Here is a 14992-nt window from a genome sequence, read left to right on the forward strand (position 1 = left end):
CACAACTATTAAAACTTTTATTGATCTCAAATATTTAAATTCTACACCACCAAGAGGAACAACACAGAGGAACAAAACATAATTGGTAATATGCTCTTTCAAAGTCTCTCTACATCCTTCAGAAAAAAAAGAAACTGTAAGGAGTAAATTACTATCTATGTATATATAGGCACATAGAAAAGATTCAAATGTGTACATTCTGAATGTCTTGAATTAGAAGTTAACTGAAACAAACAAGTCAAGTTAAAATGCTGAAACCACCATGTTAAATTTGTAATAACACCAAGTCAAAGGATAAATTATAGGATGACTGAATAAATGTATCACAGGACAATAATATTTCAGAACAGCAAAAACTTTTTTTTCTAATGTCTAAAGAAAAAAAAAACATTCAGATAAATATTATGCAGTTCAAAGTATTATACAAGACATTTACACAGCAAGATTTAAAAACACATTCTGCAGTTTTTGGTGTCTTCATCAAGATTTTTTTTTTCCAAAATAAACAAACAAAAAAACACTTTTTTTTCACTTCTTTACAAATAATCTGGTACAATTGAAAATTACTTGAGTGATTTTATTCCAAAAATGGCAGCTCCCAAAGTTCTCAATTTATATAACATTAAAGATGTGAAGTTTTCTAAGTACCATCTTAGCAGTATCTTTTTTTATTTTCAAGATAGCAGAAATGTCTCAAACTAAATTTAAAATTTTAACAACCTGCTTTTGCTTCCTATATTTTTGTTGCAGAAATTTCGAAAATAGCCAGAAAAAATTATGAAGCTTGCTACTTTTTTTTAATGACAGAAACTTTCAATGATTTCCAGAGGAAGAAAAAGAAACACTAAAAGGGAGCACAATAAAAAGGTGTTGCCTTTGCATAAACATGGAACATAAGGCCTTAGTACAAACATAATAATGGTCTCTTGCTAGTCTTTTAACTGGTTCCTAGATCTTCCCTGACTTCTCAGGTTCTTAGGGTGTGACCAGTCAAACTCCATTTTCTTTCTAAGATCTACACCTCTATATTTCTCTGTCCATGCACAAAGTTTGGTATTTGCTACTTTGTCACAATGGTATCATTATATTTTCAAGATATTTCTCAAACATTTGTTGTAGTTTCAGTTATTCTCGAAGTTTTAGCTCCATACAGTAGGACTGCCTTGACATAAGAGTTAAAATTCTGATTTAAGTCTTCTTAAGAAATGTGGCAAATTGTCTGTCATGCTAGATTTATTCATTGTATAATGTCTTCATCTCTTTCAGGATTGTATTCAAATGAAAGAAATGCATTACGGTTACACAAATGAGATTGGACCATAGCGTTCTGAGCATGCTATAAGCATGAAAGTAGCGCTATATAAAAGCATATGTTCATGTCTAAGAAATAGGGGCATATGTTGTACATGTTTGCATCAATATTGTTATAATGGTAAGGCTGAGGTACACAATTGTAGTCAAACAGTATTTCCATTCATTTGGACCAATAATAATATTTTACCAAGAAAGAGAATAATATGATCATAGTAGGCAGACATATGAAGAACAAAAATTACCATTATTAAAACCCAAGTGATTCCAAATTTTCAATTAAATAGATGACTAAAATTACTTTATTTAAAAAAAAAAGACTACATTTATACAAAACATCATACAATAAAAGTGTGGATAAAAATAAATATTTTATTATCAGAATGATCTTTACACATTACCATTGACTTCCATTGTACCGCTAATATTTATTCATATTAAAACGATACAAAACAGCCTTTTAAGCAGAAACAGCACTTTTTAAGAAAGATTTCTGAGTTTGTCTCAATGGAACCAAAACAATGTGTTTTAATCTTGATATCTGAGTATTCTGTTACATATATTTATTTATTCATACAAATGCATCACAATGTTCTCCCAACCTATTATTTCAACCAAGATCCATTCATGTCATAAACGTGAAATACTGAAGAAATTTAATGTATAAAGAAAGCTCAAAGTAAGCTAAGATGGTAAACATTATTAAAAGCTTTAGAGAGGTCTAGATAACATCAATTGGCTCAATATTACATCACCCCTTTAAAAATCATAACTTGAAAATATTAGTTGGGTCTCTAGATTACCTAAATTCATGTTTTGTTTGTCATGCAAATTTAGAATGTAGCTATATATTACAAGTTCTAACATTTTACATGTAAAGCTAGTGATATAAAACTAGTCTATGATTTACTCTTTTAAATGGAGAAGTGACTTTATAGCTTCTTTCCAGCCTCTAGAAAAAAAAAATTATAAGGTCTTAATCAGTGCTCTTTTGTTACTCTATATGACAAAAATTTCAAGTTCCAGTGAAATAACTAGAATACTGAATGAATCAATTTAATGGCATAGTGTTGAAACAAGAACATTTACACTTGGAAATATATAATTATCTTATTAAACAACAGCATTACTTTAAAGAAATACATATTTTCCATCTTTGCTTATAAATTGCTTCATTTAAAGATACAAAGCATTTTATTGAATAATGTCGTCTCAAAAATTTAAGACAAAAAAAAATTGAAATGAAATCTCATAAGCTCTGAATTTTAGCCATAAGCTCAGGCAGGAGATGCACTTTTGCTATATTTGAACCTTTCTGTGAGGTTGCTTCTCTTAGTACATCAGCATCCCATGAGAAGTGGACAACTGCAGCTGGAGCAAGGCCTAATTCTGCCAGAGTCATGTCCCCTTCTTCAAGCTTATTATTAGTACCAGATGTCAAGTGAAAAGGCATCCAGTCATTAACCAGATTTTCTCTCACAAACTGATACACCTGTTTCATGCTTTCTTGTGCTCGGAACACACCTTGCAGCAAAATGCCATCAGGAAACTTAACTCTCAATAGTACATATCTGTATTTTCTTAATTCCCTTTGTTCATCTCTCTCTCGCATTGCTTTAGTACGTAGCATCCCTAGTTTCTCAGCAGCCTCTTCTCGCCTCTGATGTTCCTTTTTTAATTCTTCTGGACTAATGGCATAAAACTCATCAGGAATTTCAAAAGAGGCAGCTGATTTTGATGGGTGAAATATTTTCAAATCCCGGTCCAGCTCAGGTTGTATGGGTTCTGCTTTGAGCAAAATTTCTTTCATATTTTGTAAACGATCCACATCTTTGGCCAATTCAGAATCAAAAACATAAAATGCTGCTTCACCATCTTCAAATGGGAGGTTTTTCAAGGAAAACCCAGCCGCAAGCAGGAATTGTTCCGTTCCTTTTAAGCATGCAACACGTTCCTGAAATGCTTTGTTGCTCTGACGAATCTTCCAGAACTTCTCCTCAGTGGGATTGTTAATTATGTTATCTAGATATTTTACAAGTGTTTCCACACATGTCTTAACCTTCTCTTTATTCTTATTCAAAGTGTGTATCATGAGAGCTGATGTCATTTCTGGCTCATCTTCATAATTTTCTAAAAGAAACCGATGAATCGCTGACTCCATTTCTGATTTTGGAAGCAACTGTGGTCCAATATCAGGACACTTATAGAGAACAGTCTCAAGCATTGGAGCAGAATCTTTAACAACCTCATCAGGTGCTGCTCTTGCTGAAGCCCCCTTTTTCTCAGCCTCCAAGAGTCTCCTCTTTTCTTCTTCCATTTGACGTTTCATTCTAGCTCTTTGAACTACCATGCTGTCAGCTGAAAAAGCAAAATATTTTCAGCATTTTATAGTGTTTTGCTAAAAAAAAAAATATTCGACCTTGAAGTGCATACACAAACTTTATAATATCAAAAACATTTTTTTTTGCATTAGCTACGATATATTGATAGCTGGTTAAAGTATATTCTATAAAAAAATCTGATACATACATTATTTTTTAATCTAAAAGGCAATTGAATTGTAGGCTGGGGATTTTCTTGGGTTTTTAGTATAATCCCAGCATTTCCAGGAAGTAATGGGTCATGCATGTTGCTCCTATATTAAAATAAAAGAAAATCTAATAGGAATATCCATGGTACAAGGTGAATTTAGCCAAAGGTCCATTTGATGCCATCCACAGAGCATATATTTATGAAAGTCAAAGAACTCTGTTTGGGAAAGTGCAATGCAGACCTCCCTTAAAATGCACATAGGGAGGGGAAGTGTCCACTTTTATTCACCTTTAACAAAAAGGATATTGGAGTAGGCAACAGGGTTATTTGACCTTTGGTTATTTCCAAAACCCTGATACCCACACAGAAGAATATTGCCACAAAGTAGAGGTTTTGGAGTAAGAGTTTTCCTTCTCTTAGATGGGTGACCTTATCAAAGTTGATGTGCCACCATCAGCACGAAGCTAAAAGGCAATGCAAACAACATGGTCATACCCTTTGATAACTTTCTTATAAGCCCAACTAATTGAGAAAAACATGCATGTTGTTCCCTAACATGTATTCTTGACAGAGCAAATCTTATATACATTAGATCTGAATTAAGCACATTTAAAAAAGAAAACAGACTTTTTTCCCCTAACAAAAATTCAGGATACAATGCAAGACCAAGTCAAAGATGAATTGAAAGCAACACCACAAGAAGGTCTCGTTTTATTAAGCCAAAAAAAAAAAAAAAAAAATAGCCACACCCAAAAGGATTACTGAAAGTAAATTAATTAAAATATTCTCTTTCATGGTAAAAACATTGGTTTAGCTTTATGCTCATTTGAAAAAGAAAACACCAAGAATAAGACTATATTTACCATTTTTCATTTGCTGTTTGGCTTCCATTCTTGCCAATGCAGCTTCTGCAGCAGCTCTTCTTGCTGCTTCAGTTTCTGGCTCTCTCGTTATTGAACTAGGTTTAGAAACAGAAGCAACAGACACTTTGGGAGCCTGTACGCTTGATGATGGTTCATCAAGACGATGCCCTTCCCCTGCTTTTTTAAATTTTATATTTAATTTACGTTTTTCAAAAAATCTTTTGATAGCAGCCATTTTATCTGGTTAAGTATTTTGTAAGAAACACTACTCCTTTTTTAGGTGTTTGATTCTATCTGAAAAAAAAAATTAACTCTATTTCATTTAATGTATAAATCAAACAACACAAAATATTAATAGCTTTTAAGATAATCAGCTTGTAAATGTTTCTGAAATATTTTTATTTGATGGTCTATCTGTGTTTATATTTAAGTGTCTACAGTTTTAATCCTACAGCTACTAAAAGATAGTAATGCTCCTGCCACCCTGCTAATGTTGACCTTTTTAACTAATAAGAAGTGGGTCTCTATTATAGCCAGGTGTGATTTTCAACATATAAAATTTATAATCACATTTTACAAAATGGATCCTTTCTCTAGCTTTTTAGTTTTGCAAAGTTATCTTAAAAATGTTTGTTTTGTTTGTTTTACATGTTTCGAATGTTCCTTCAGAGTTGAAGATAGTTTACTTCCTAGTCCAAACCTCCCGCAGGCCGACAGGGGATGAAAGTGGATAAAATGTCACATAACAGGAGATGATAAGACCATTGTTTTTGATAGTTTGATAGCTCCTCCTCCTTACAAATCTAAATGTAAAATGGGTTAATATTATCCAACTGGTACTATTGAAAGGTGATATGATAATACTATATTTAGAGTAGTATATCTATTAGTTTGCATTGTTATGTTGTGTAGATAGTAGTTGATTATTAGTAGATCTATTATTATTGAAATTGGTTAACTATATATATATATATAATTTCAAGTAGATCTAGAATGATAATCTAGTAGCTTTCCAATATTATTTATTCTATCTATATTTGATATGTAGATCTTAATCTAAGCCTAATTATATTTAGGATAGTCTAGACTTATACTATTGAGTCTAGACCCACTCACAGTCACACTGCTCTAGACTAACTAGTTCTATAGACACTATAGTTATATATAGTCTATATCTATATATATCTAGAGTAATTTTCGTCTTCTGAATACCCCCTATTTTCTGATATTAGCACCAAACAATATTTGTTAAAAGTAGGCTTTATTAAGATAGCTATGATGAAACTAGTCTATATAAATTGTTTTGATCATGCTACATTTCTTCATAGTTCAGACACATTTGGTACCGGTATCGTTTACTCTGAAAAATAAGAGTTTTACATGGGTTCAGCGAGCACTGGTATGACAATGCCATTTCATTTCTTCTAGAACAGAAAGGGTTAAAGAGATTTTCTTTAAAAAATGTAAGTATCAGCTAAACATTGCCTATCTAAAATGCCTGTAAAAAGGCCTAAAAACACACAAATGTCATAACCTTAGTGTACATATAGGGTGTTCCATAACATTCATTTGTCACTATCAATGACACTAACGATCACTATTTTAATGTTGAAAATGCATATCAAAGGGATGTAACTCAAGGCCGGGAAATGAACATTTAATTTCTTTTATTTATTTTGTATAATAACATTTTCTTACTTAATTTTGTTTTTGTCTTAGATGTAAACCAAGTGTGATGTGAATGGGTAAAAAGAAAGGGAATATTGCTAAACATAGTGCTAATGAGGGGCGAAGTTGGAGATAACATATATATATATTGTTATAAACCTGGTGGTGGCACAGATGGGGGTAGTGGTGTGAGTGTAGTCAGCCGACGCAAATCGCCCCAGGCCAGCGCTAGACGAGCGGTCAACCGTGACGAGTTACGACTGTCAGCCGAGTCGAGTGTCAACAGGACATTTCGGGAAGGATCGCAGCGTCACGAGAGTTGTAGTCATCTGACCACCTAGAAACGTCGAGCGGCATTCTGTCCGGTTCTAGAAGGCCAGTAGGGACCCTATATAAAGAGCGGAGGTGTCGCAGTCAAGACGGTCGAGAAAAGGGGCTCAATACTGCAAGGTTCAGAAAGGAGGTTCACGACAGGAGTTCAGAACACGGTCGACTACAGCACAGTTCAGCGGTGTGGTTCTGTACGGAGCATTACGACGGTTCAGTGCGGAGTACTATCAAGTACAGTTGAGACGAACGGCGTCTTGATCTTGGTCTGCGATCGAGTCCGACACAACGAGCCTAGTGTGTGAAGTCAGTCCTGAACTGTTGAACCCAGTGCAAGCCCGGAACGAGACGGAGAGGCCAGTGCAAGAGTTGATACAGCGGAACGGTGTTATCGAAGAGATATTTGTACAGTGCACGTGTTGCCAATTGTACAGTATTGGCTGTTATTTATTCAACCATTAAAGCGTTACGTTACTTTGGAGCCCTGAGTTGTCAAGTTCTTTAAGTTGGTGGTGTATGGTGCAGTTTGCAGAGAGCCTGGATAGTGAGATTCGTAACAATATATATATGAAAAAAAAAAGTTTTTATGAGAGGCACAATCCTACTCTCTTTCTTTCTCTCCTTGGCACCCTAATCATTTTATCAGCAGCACAGTATCAGAAAAAAAAACGTAGCAGGAGGGAGAATTATTGATCGATCAGGTACCACATTAGGTCACAATCACTGAGTGGAGTGAGTGGGTTAGACTTGCGAGGTCACTGTTTTTTGTTAGGTTTACTAGATCTAGGTAGGACACAGTATATGGCCCTTTATGAAGTTTCTGACGTAAGGGTTTAGCTGTGCAGGGAGAAATTGAGTGGGAAAAGTAACACTAACTTGTCAGTCTTTAGTTGGTGTAAAAAGAATTGATATATTTAAAAATGGAAGTTGAAGATAATATTATTTTTAAATACAATAAAATAAAGTGTCCATTATTAGTGTACTGAGAGTGTTCGTTAAGTTAAAGTTATATCTAACTTTATTGACAAATGGATGATGAGTTTATGTTTCCAGTTTTTTCCTAGGACTAACCATTAAGGCTTAAGGAGCTATAAACATTCAAACGTAGAATTCTATTCTAATATTTAAATATATTTTTTTTAAATTATGTGTTTTAGTGTTTAATACTTTATTATACTTTATACTTTAACTTTAGACAGAAGTTACTGAAGATGTTTACCTTTGTCTTTAAATGTCAGCAGTTTCACGTTGTCTTCACCAAAAACTTTCCAGGCCAACTTAATAAGAATTAAATTCAAAACAAACCAAGTAATTAAAACAATCAGAATTTGATACTGAATGTCAGCATTCGAAATTTCGTTTGCAAGATCGCTACCAATTAAATAAACATTATTCCAGCTGTCCCAAACACAATCTGGGATAATTGGCAGAAGAGTGTCACTAAATATATTAAAAACTCGTTCTAAGTACGAGTGTTGAACGTCTTCGTCTGTCATAACAAAGACAGTAGATCTATATCTGGAATCCTGCAGTTTAAGCCAGTGAAATTTTGCAGTTGATAAAGATGAAAACAGACCTGCAAGAGCATAGCTAACCAGTAACCGGATGTTTGTATTGGTCACTGGTGTTTTTTAAGGAAATGAAATAATAAGTTCGCAAATTTTTTAGTATTTTATAGCCTTGGTATGATCTAGAACTACTAGAATTTTCAGCGCCAGACTTATGGAAAGATTTAGAATCTAGATCAAAATTTAAATATTAACCGACTCCAAGGGAAACTTGTTTATTTGATGTTTGTTGTTTTATATGTTTCGGATGTTCCTTCAGAGTTGAAGATAATTACTTACTAGTCCAAACCTCCCTCAGGACGACGGGGGATGGAAGCGGGCAGGGTTTGAACCCTGGGCCATCGATAAATCTGAACGATAGTCCAGCGCGCAAACCGCACGACCAGGCAAGAATCTAAAAGCTTGTAGCCGTCTAGATCTAGAATATTCTACTTTTCTAGACTCTAGATTTGACCGCAGTGGCGTCACTGGGAACGGTGTCACCCGGTGCAGTTAGTTCAGGGTGTTACCCGGAGTCACCCCCCCCCCCCCCGCCATCAACTTTATCCAAATTTTCCCAATAGAAACTATGGTTAATTCTTTTTGTGGGACCAATACAGTAAGCTGATTGCTCACTTTCATCGATTTTAGCACAAATATAAAATTAGCCGATTCTATTTTAAAATCCCACTGTTCAGCATTTCTGAGTTTCAGAAACTCGTTCTCCTTAAAACTATCTTCTACTAGTAAGAATTTTAAAATTGCAGGTCAAATAAAATAAAATTCAATTAAGGAGAGGTGATCAGTCCGTATCTGATGTGTGAGAGACATTCGAGGCGAATGATCAGTGTCTCTCAAACATTTATAGTTGGAACCACCGACGTTAAGTTTGTTTTTTTTTAAATAGTGTTATGTAGATAATTTAAACTGTTTTGTGTAACTGAAAACGTTCTTTCTGGAGATAGTACTAGACAGGCATCAGGTTCTTTATCCATCCTGCAAGGTGGTTTGTTGAAGCGCTGTTAGCTCCTCCAAGAGTTTTCCTTCGTACTCAGCTTGAGTCTTCTTCAACACATTTTTCTTCCCATAGTAACAAGAGCTCTTGTCAATGTTAAATTATAATGAATTGGGACGCTTCGATAATGAAGTATTTTATTGCAATCTGAGCGCACTATTTATACAAGTTTAAGAAAAAGTTGCTCAATAAACAAAGAAGAAGGCAGCATTGGCCAAACCTATTAAATGAGGGATGTTTGAGATATATATTGCGCACTTATGTCTTAAGATCATCTACACGTTCAGTAAGAAGCCTTGCCGCGTTTTATAATGTCTTCTACAAACATTTTTTTAATTGATATTTTTGCAGATGCCTCACACGAAAACTGTATACATTTTAAAAGATCCTTAATAGTAGATGATACGAAGTCTTTATCTTACGATATAATGTCATTTCACTGGGTTAATATTCAAAATTTGATTGATAACTAGAATGAACAGACAACTTTTTAAATATATTCATGTAAAATAATTTGAATTGCTTCACCCCCTCCCCATTGGTCAGGACGTAGCGCCTTTCCCCCCATGTGGTGCCCCTCACCAAAGCTTGAGGAAAACTGCAGTAGTTCATGCGAGTTTGTAATGGGCGTGTTATCCTAAGTTCATCCTCATGTTAAGAAAGGTATCTTGTTCTTTTCACGCAAAAAAACGTCAGTAGTACCATGTTACGTTAGTTGGGAGAAATTGGTTCGTACTGTCGTAAAAAACGGGGTAGACGCTAGAAACACTTCATTGAAGAGGCAATAAAATGTTTTCTTTAAAAGAGCCTTTTGAATCGATCTTTATTTTTTTCACTTTATTTTTTAAAAGATACATTGCAAAAAAAAAACGAAAAAAAAAACGAATTTTATGGTATCACAAAAACAAATGTAAAACCTTTGTTCAGAAATTGTTCATAGTTCTTGTTTTCATTTGCTTGTCCTTTTTCCTGCCCTAGACGCTTGAAAATCCGCATACAACCCACATGGGCTTACATCTCACACGAAATGCATGATCTCCAAAGTTTTGAAGGTCAATGTCTTTATTTTCTAGTAAAGTCCAACAGTTCTGGGACACATACAGACACAGAAGTTTTTATGGATGGTGTATTGTCAGTCAGTACCCAGTCATTATGAACTGTGGGGGAGGCTTGTGTATACAGGCTCTGTTATCTTGTAGTCGCAGATATAGGTGCGAGTGGTCAAAAAATCAGTTTTTCATGTTCTTTACAAGGTCGAAGATACAAAATTATTCATATTTAATGATTTTGTTGGATCGTTTACCAGCTGACATATCAGCCTGAACTCCTATTGATCTGATGTTTTTATGTCCAACACCCATTGCTGGGCTAATCAACAATGTTCCTGGATATCACGTTGCGAAACTCCACAATTGGACAGACCGGTACGATTTTTTTTATGTTAACTTATCGTCAACCCAGGACTGAGGCCAAACAGCATTACAGTGAACTCATAAGAAGTTTAGAGGACTATATATATAATCTAAGATTGATTATTCTTTACAAATTGTCTGGTCTGGCGATATTTTTTTCCCCAATGAAGTCCCGGGACAACTAATCTCCACCAGTTGACACCGAGAGGTCCTGGAATTCTGTTAGAATCACCACAGACTGAAAAGATAAAAAAATAGTATTTGTGAGTAATTTATATATATTTTGTTCCCCTAATAGTCCCCAGTACAAATAAAGCTCCACGAGCCATTCCAACCTTCTTTGCTCTGTAACACCTCCAATGGGTCAAACCCCTACTTTACAAAATCGATCTTGCTGCTAATATAGAAATGTTCTACTTGGACGATGAAAAGATGTCACATAATAAAAAAATAAGTTATTAAAATTTGATAATAAATTCGGTTTTGCCTAATTAATATAAAATAACTGCAATGCATATAGGCCTACAAGCAATTTTAGTTCTTAAAAAAGACTACCTTTGCATCTCCCTTATTATCATTTACTTTTGGACATGTGTACCAAAGAAAACACAATCTATGCAATAGTGCCTAAAAATAAAATATATAGATCTAGATTAGGGGATATACCTACGGAGAATATTTAGAGATTTATTTCTTTTTGATTTGCTAGTTTTTGCCGATATTAAAATTTTCCAATCGGGTTTTTATTTTCTAGTTTTTGCCAATATTCACTTTTTTTTCTATGCAGGTTTCACCCGTTTAAGACACAGCCAACGTGATATGACGGTTAAGACCGCACCCCCCTAGTGACGTCAGTGACGACATTGAGAAAGACCATGACTTGTAGACGCGTAGGACGTAATCATGACATCTTTTTTTTTTTTAGTAATGTCAGTATTTTTAAAGATAAGATGTAGACCTAGAATCTATTGCTTTTCTGGGATATATATAGATCTAGACATCATCTAACGGTACGTATATATAGGCCTACTATAGTTCTATGGATATAGCTCTCTACAATTCAAAGTGGGTTATATAGACCCTCAGGCCTCCAGGGGTCTACAAAAACTTCCAAGGGGTCGACGAAAGTGAAAAAATAAATTGTCACAGGTTCTGACAAAGTGTAGTGATGTATGCAGCAAACTGCATTAGATTCGCCGGCTCCTTATTTTAACTCAGGGTTGACCCACTATGTGTGATTAAATATTACTAGATATAGATATATTTTTTAAGTGTGCACATTAAAAATCAGACACACACACACATACACTATTTGATTACGAAAAGTCTGCATTGGGCCCATACGGGTAAAACTTCACTATTCCAGTTAGGGATTTCCCCAATAGAACCCTAATTAATTTTTTTAAAATCTTAATATTACTTACAAAAAGGATTCAACGCAAAATTTAGCTTTAAGACAATTAATACTAAATTTTAAAACATCATAATATTGTTTTTTATTTTATAATAAAGATTTCATCATGTTGGTTCTGGCGTGATTGGGGAAATCCCACACCGGCACGAAAGCGGAAAGACATTAACGGCCCAAAAACTAAAATCCCACTCCGATCCGTTAACGTTTTTATAGGGGCGAGTGTAAGTAGGGCAATCTACCCAATGAAACCTTATTACTCCACACTGCTCCAGAATGGTTTTGATAGGGCTTTGTTTATAGGGTTCCAATGTTTGAGCTGCAAGGCAGCAGAGTTTTGAGTTCAGTTGTACTTCTGCTAGGTGGGTATAGCCAGCCAAGTCTTATAAACCCTTCCTGCTCAAAGCTGACTGCCATGGCTTTGCCCCTTCTCTTATTAGTGATAACATCTTCACGGACTCAATATTTGAGCCACACGTGAAATATCAAGAAATACATGATAAATATTGATAAACAGCTCTTTGCGAAAACTTGTACAATAATAATTAAGGCTAATTAATAAATATTTATTCCCTATAAACATGCCCATTACGGCCCAGTATCAGTTTTAATTAGGGTTATCCCCCTTTGCCCTAATTGCAGCCCTAAATAGCCCAAATTGGCCCCTAATGGGTGCGCATACCGTTTGCACATTGGCGTCATTAGGTTCCCATTAGGGACCAAGACGGGCAACCCTAATCGTGCCAATATCGGCCCAGAATGGGTAAACCCACTTCCGGATTCATTGGGGATTTCCAGAATCGCGCCCTAATCAAGCCCATACTAGCCCCAATGGTTTAGTAACTGAGATTTTCATTGGGGTTCAATTAGGGATAACCCTTATTGTGCCAATATCGGTCCGATGCTGGCCCTAATGGTTTAGTAATTGAAATATTAATTAGGGTTCAATTAGGGATAACCCTTATTGTGCCAATATCGGTCCGATGCTGGCCTGAATGGTTTAGTAACTGAAATATTTATTAGGGTTCAATTAGGGATAACCCTTATTGTGCCATTATCGGTCCAATTCTGGCCCTAATGGTTTAGTAACTGAAATATTTATTAGGGCTAAATTATGTATTATCATGCAAATACTGTCTCCGATGGTTCAGTCATTAAATTTTATTATGGCTTAATTAGGAATAATCTTTAATGTTTTTCAATACTGTAATTTAAAACAAATTCATTAGTGATTTTTTGTTTATAATGCCCTTTTTGTTCAAATGCAGCTCAATGGTTTAGTATGAGATTTTTAACCTTTTACATAGGTCTAATTTCACACTGATGATTTAGATCTAGCAATAGAATTATTTGACATAATTGTTTGGAAATTATAATAATTGAATCAGTGCATGATTTCTATATACATCTAGCTATAATGTCAACATATTTATAAAGTAATGAACAAGTTAAATTACATTTTTGGGTTTGAACACTAGCAAACAATACAATTTTTGGTAACGTACTATATAAGACTTGCATGCTCTGATCATTTATTCTTAAATCAAACTTACACAATTAACTTTTTTTTATTTTTTATTCATGGAATAATTAACCAACACAAAAGACAAATATAACAGCGCAAACAAGATATCAAGACAGCATTTTCATTCAATTCTTAGCATTCTTTACAAGCTGACTTCAAGACTGGTGGCAATAATTCATATTTGACTTCCATGCAGCAGCTGGAACAAACAAACAAACAAATAAATATTATAGTCATGTAATAAAACTACCTTCAAGCTGTATTAATAATAAAAAGAATCTAACAATTAAACATCAGAAGACCTTACATTTATCTATGTGGACATACTATTTAACGGTTATATTTCCAGCCCTTGATGATAAACGGTGCTCAAAAATTAAGTTGCTTCTAAAGCCTATTAAGCAACACAAAAATTAATGGTATTTCAAAATTTGGAGTTCAATCTTCTCCTTAAATTAAATGTTATGAATTGGTGTCAGCAAATGTGGCACTGGTATTTGACTATGCTAAAAGTGCAATGGCAGACTAGATCGAGCTAGGCTTCAATTCATTCAATATTATATTTTGTCCAATTTATTTATATTAACTTTATCACAGGCTCTTACTAATACAACTATATTCTGTTGTAATTAAAGTTCTATGGTAATTTTAAAAATAAGTTGGCTGAAAAGTTATTCTAGAATTAAAATAATTATCACAGTGAAACTTAAAAAAAACATAACAAAAAAAAAAAAAAAAAAAAAAAAAAAAACAACCAGCAAATTTCAAAATTAGGATAGCATTTCTTTATTTACATTTAATCAATTCCATCCCATTAAAAATTTTCTTTCAGATTGCTGATCAGTAATCTAAAAGCAAAATTTAATTCTTACCTTCTTGAGCAGGCTTGCTTATGAAAAGATGATGAACAGCATCTGTACTGCATGCATAGGTTATTAATAACCTAAAAGATTAATGTCAACTTCCCCTAAAGAAAATGTGGCGATCTGTTAAAAAAAAAAAAATATAAAAACTTAAAAAATGTTTAAAGAATGCAAAAAAAAAAAATATATTACAATAGAGGCAAAACACAAAATGTTTAAGGTAAGGTATACAAGAAGGATTGTTGCTATATAATGACATTAGGTCAAAAACAATTCTATGTAGGCCCTATTTTCATTGTATAAATGTTCATTATAATTTTTTATGCAAATTAATAATGAACTTAAATCTCAGTGAAATGACAAAAAGCTGAAGATATTGCTCTCGAACATTGTTTCACAAGATTAACATTTATTTTACATTTTTTTTATTTAATCGATTTGATCTCATTAAAATTTTCATTTGGTTTGGGGGGGGGGGGGGGTGTCACTGATCAGTAATCTTAAAGAAAAATTTATTC

The 14992-nt window shown here is 34.0% G+C and overlaps 2 protein-coding genes and 1 long non-coding RNA gene across 3 annotated transcripts in view; 1 reads left to right on the forward strand and 2 right to left on the reverse strand.

Annotated features, from left to right (window-relative positions):
* On the reverse strand, positions 1–8385 carry LOC106070850 (UBX domain-containing protein 6-like). The gene is made up of 3 exons (XM_013230830.2): positions 7921–8385; positions 4707–5000; positions 1–3669 (listed from the first exon to the last, which is right to left on the reverse strand). The coding sequence occupies exons 2-3, from the start codon at positions 4939–4941 to the stop codon at positions 2561–2563; spliced, it is 1344 nt and encodes a 447-aa protein (XP_013086284.2). The 5' UTR covers positions 4942–5000; positions 7921–8385; the 3' UTR covers positions 1–2560.
* The window catches only part of LOC106070851 (acid phosphatase type 7-like), a 24135-nt gene continuing 15185 nt past the window's right edge, over positions 6043–14992 (forward strand). Inside the window, exon 1 of the mRNA XM_056027319.1 lies at positions 6043–6169. The gene's annotated coding sequence lies outside the window, so the exon portion shown is untranslated. The remainder of the gene's footprint in view (positions 6170–14992) is intronic.
* The window catches only part of LOC129925883 (uncharacterized), a 4642-nt gene continuing 2314 nt past the window's right edge, over positions 12665–14992 (reverse strand). The window contains exons 4-5 of the long non-coding RNA XR_008777646.1: positions 14484–14597; positions 12665–13810 (exon numbers count right to left, since the gene is read on the reverse strand). This is a non-coding gene — a long non-coding RNA (uncharacterized LOC129925883). The remainder of the gene's footprint in view (positions 13811–14483; positions 14598–14992) is intronic.

This window comes from Biomphalaria glabrata, chromosome 4 (assembly GCF_947242115.1).
Source record: "Biomphalaria glabrata chromosome 4, xgBioGlab47.1, whole genome shotgun sequence".
Taxonomy (NCBI): Eukaryota; Metazoa; Mollusca; class Gastropoda; family Planorbidae; genus Biomphalaria; species Biomphalaria glabrata.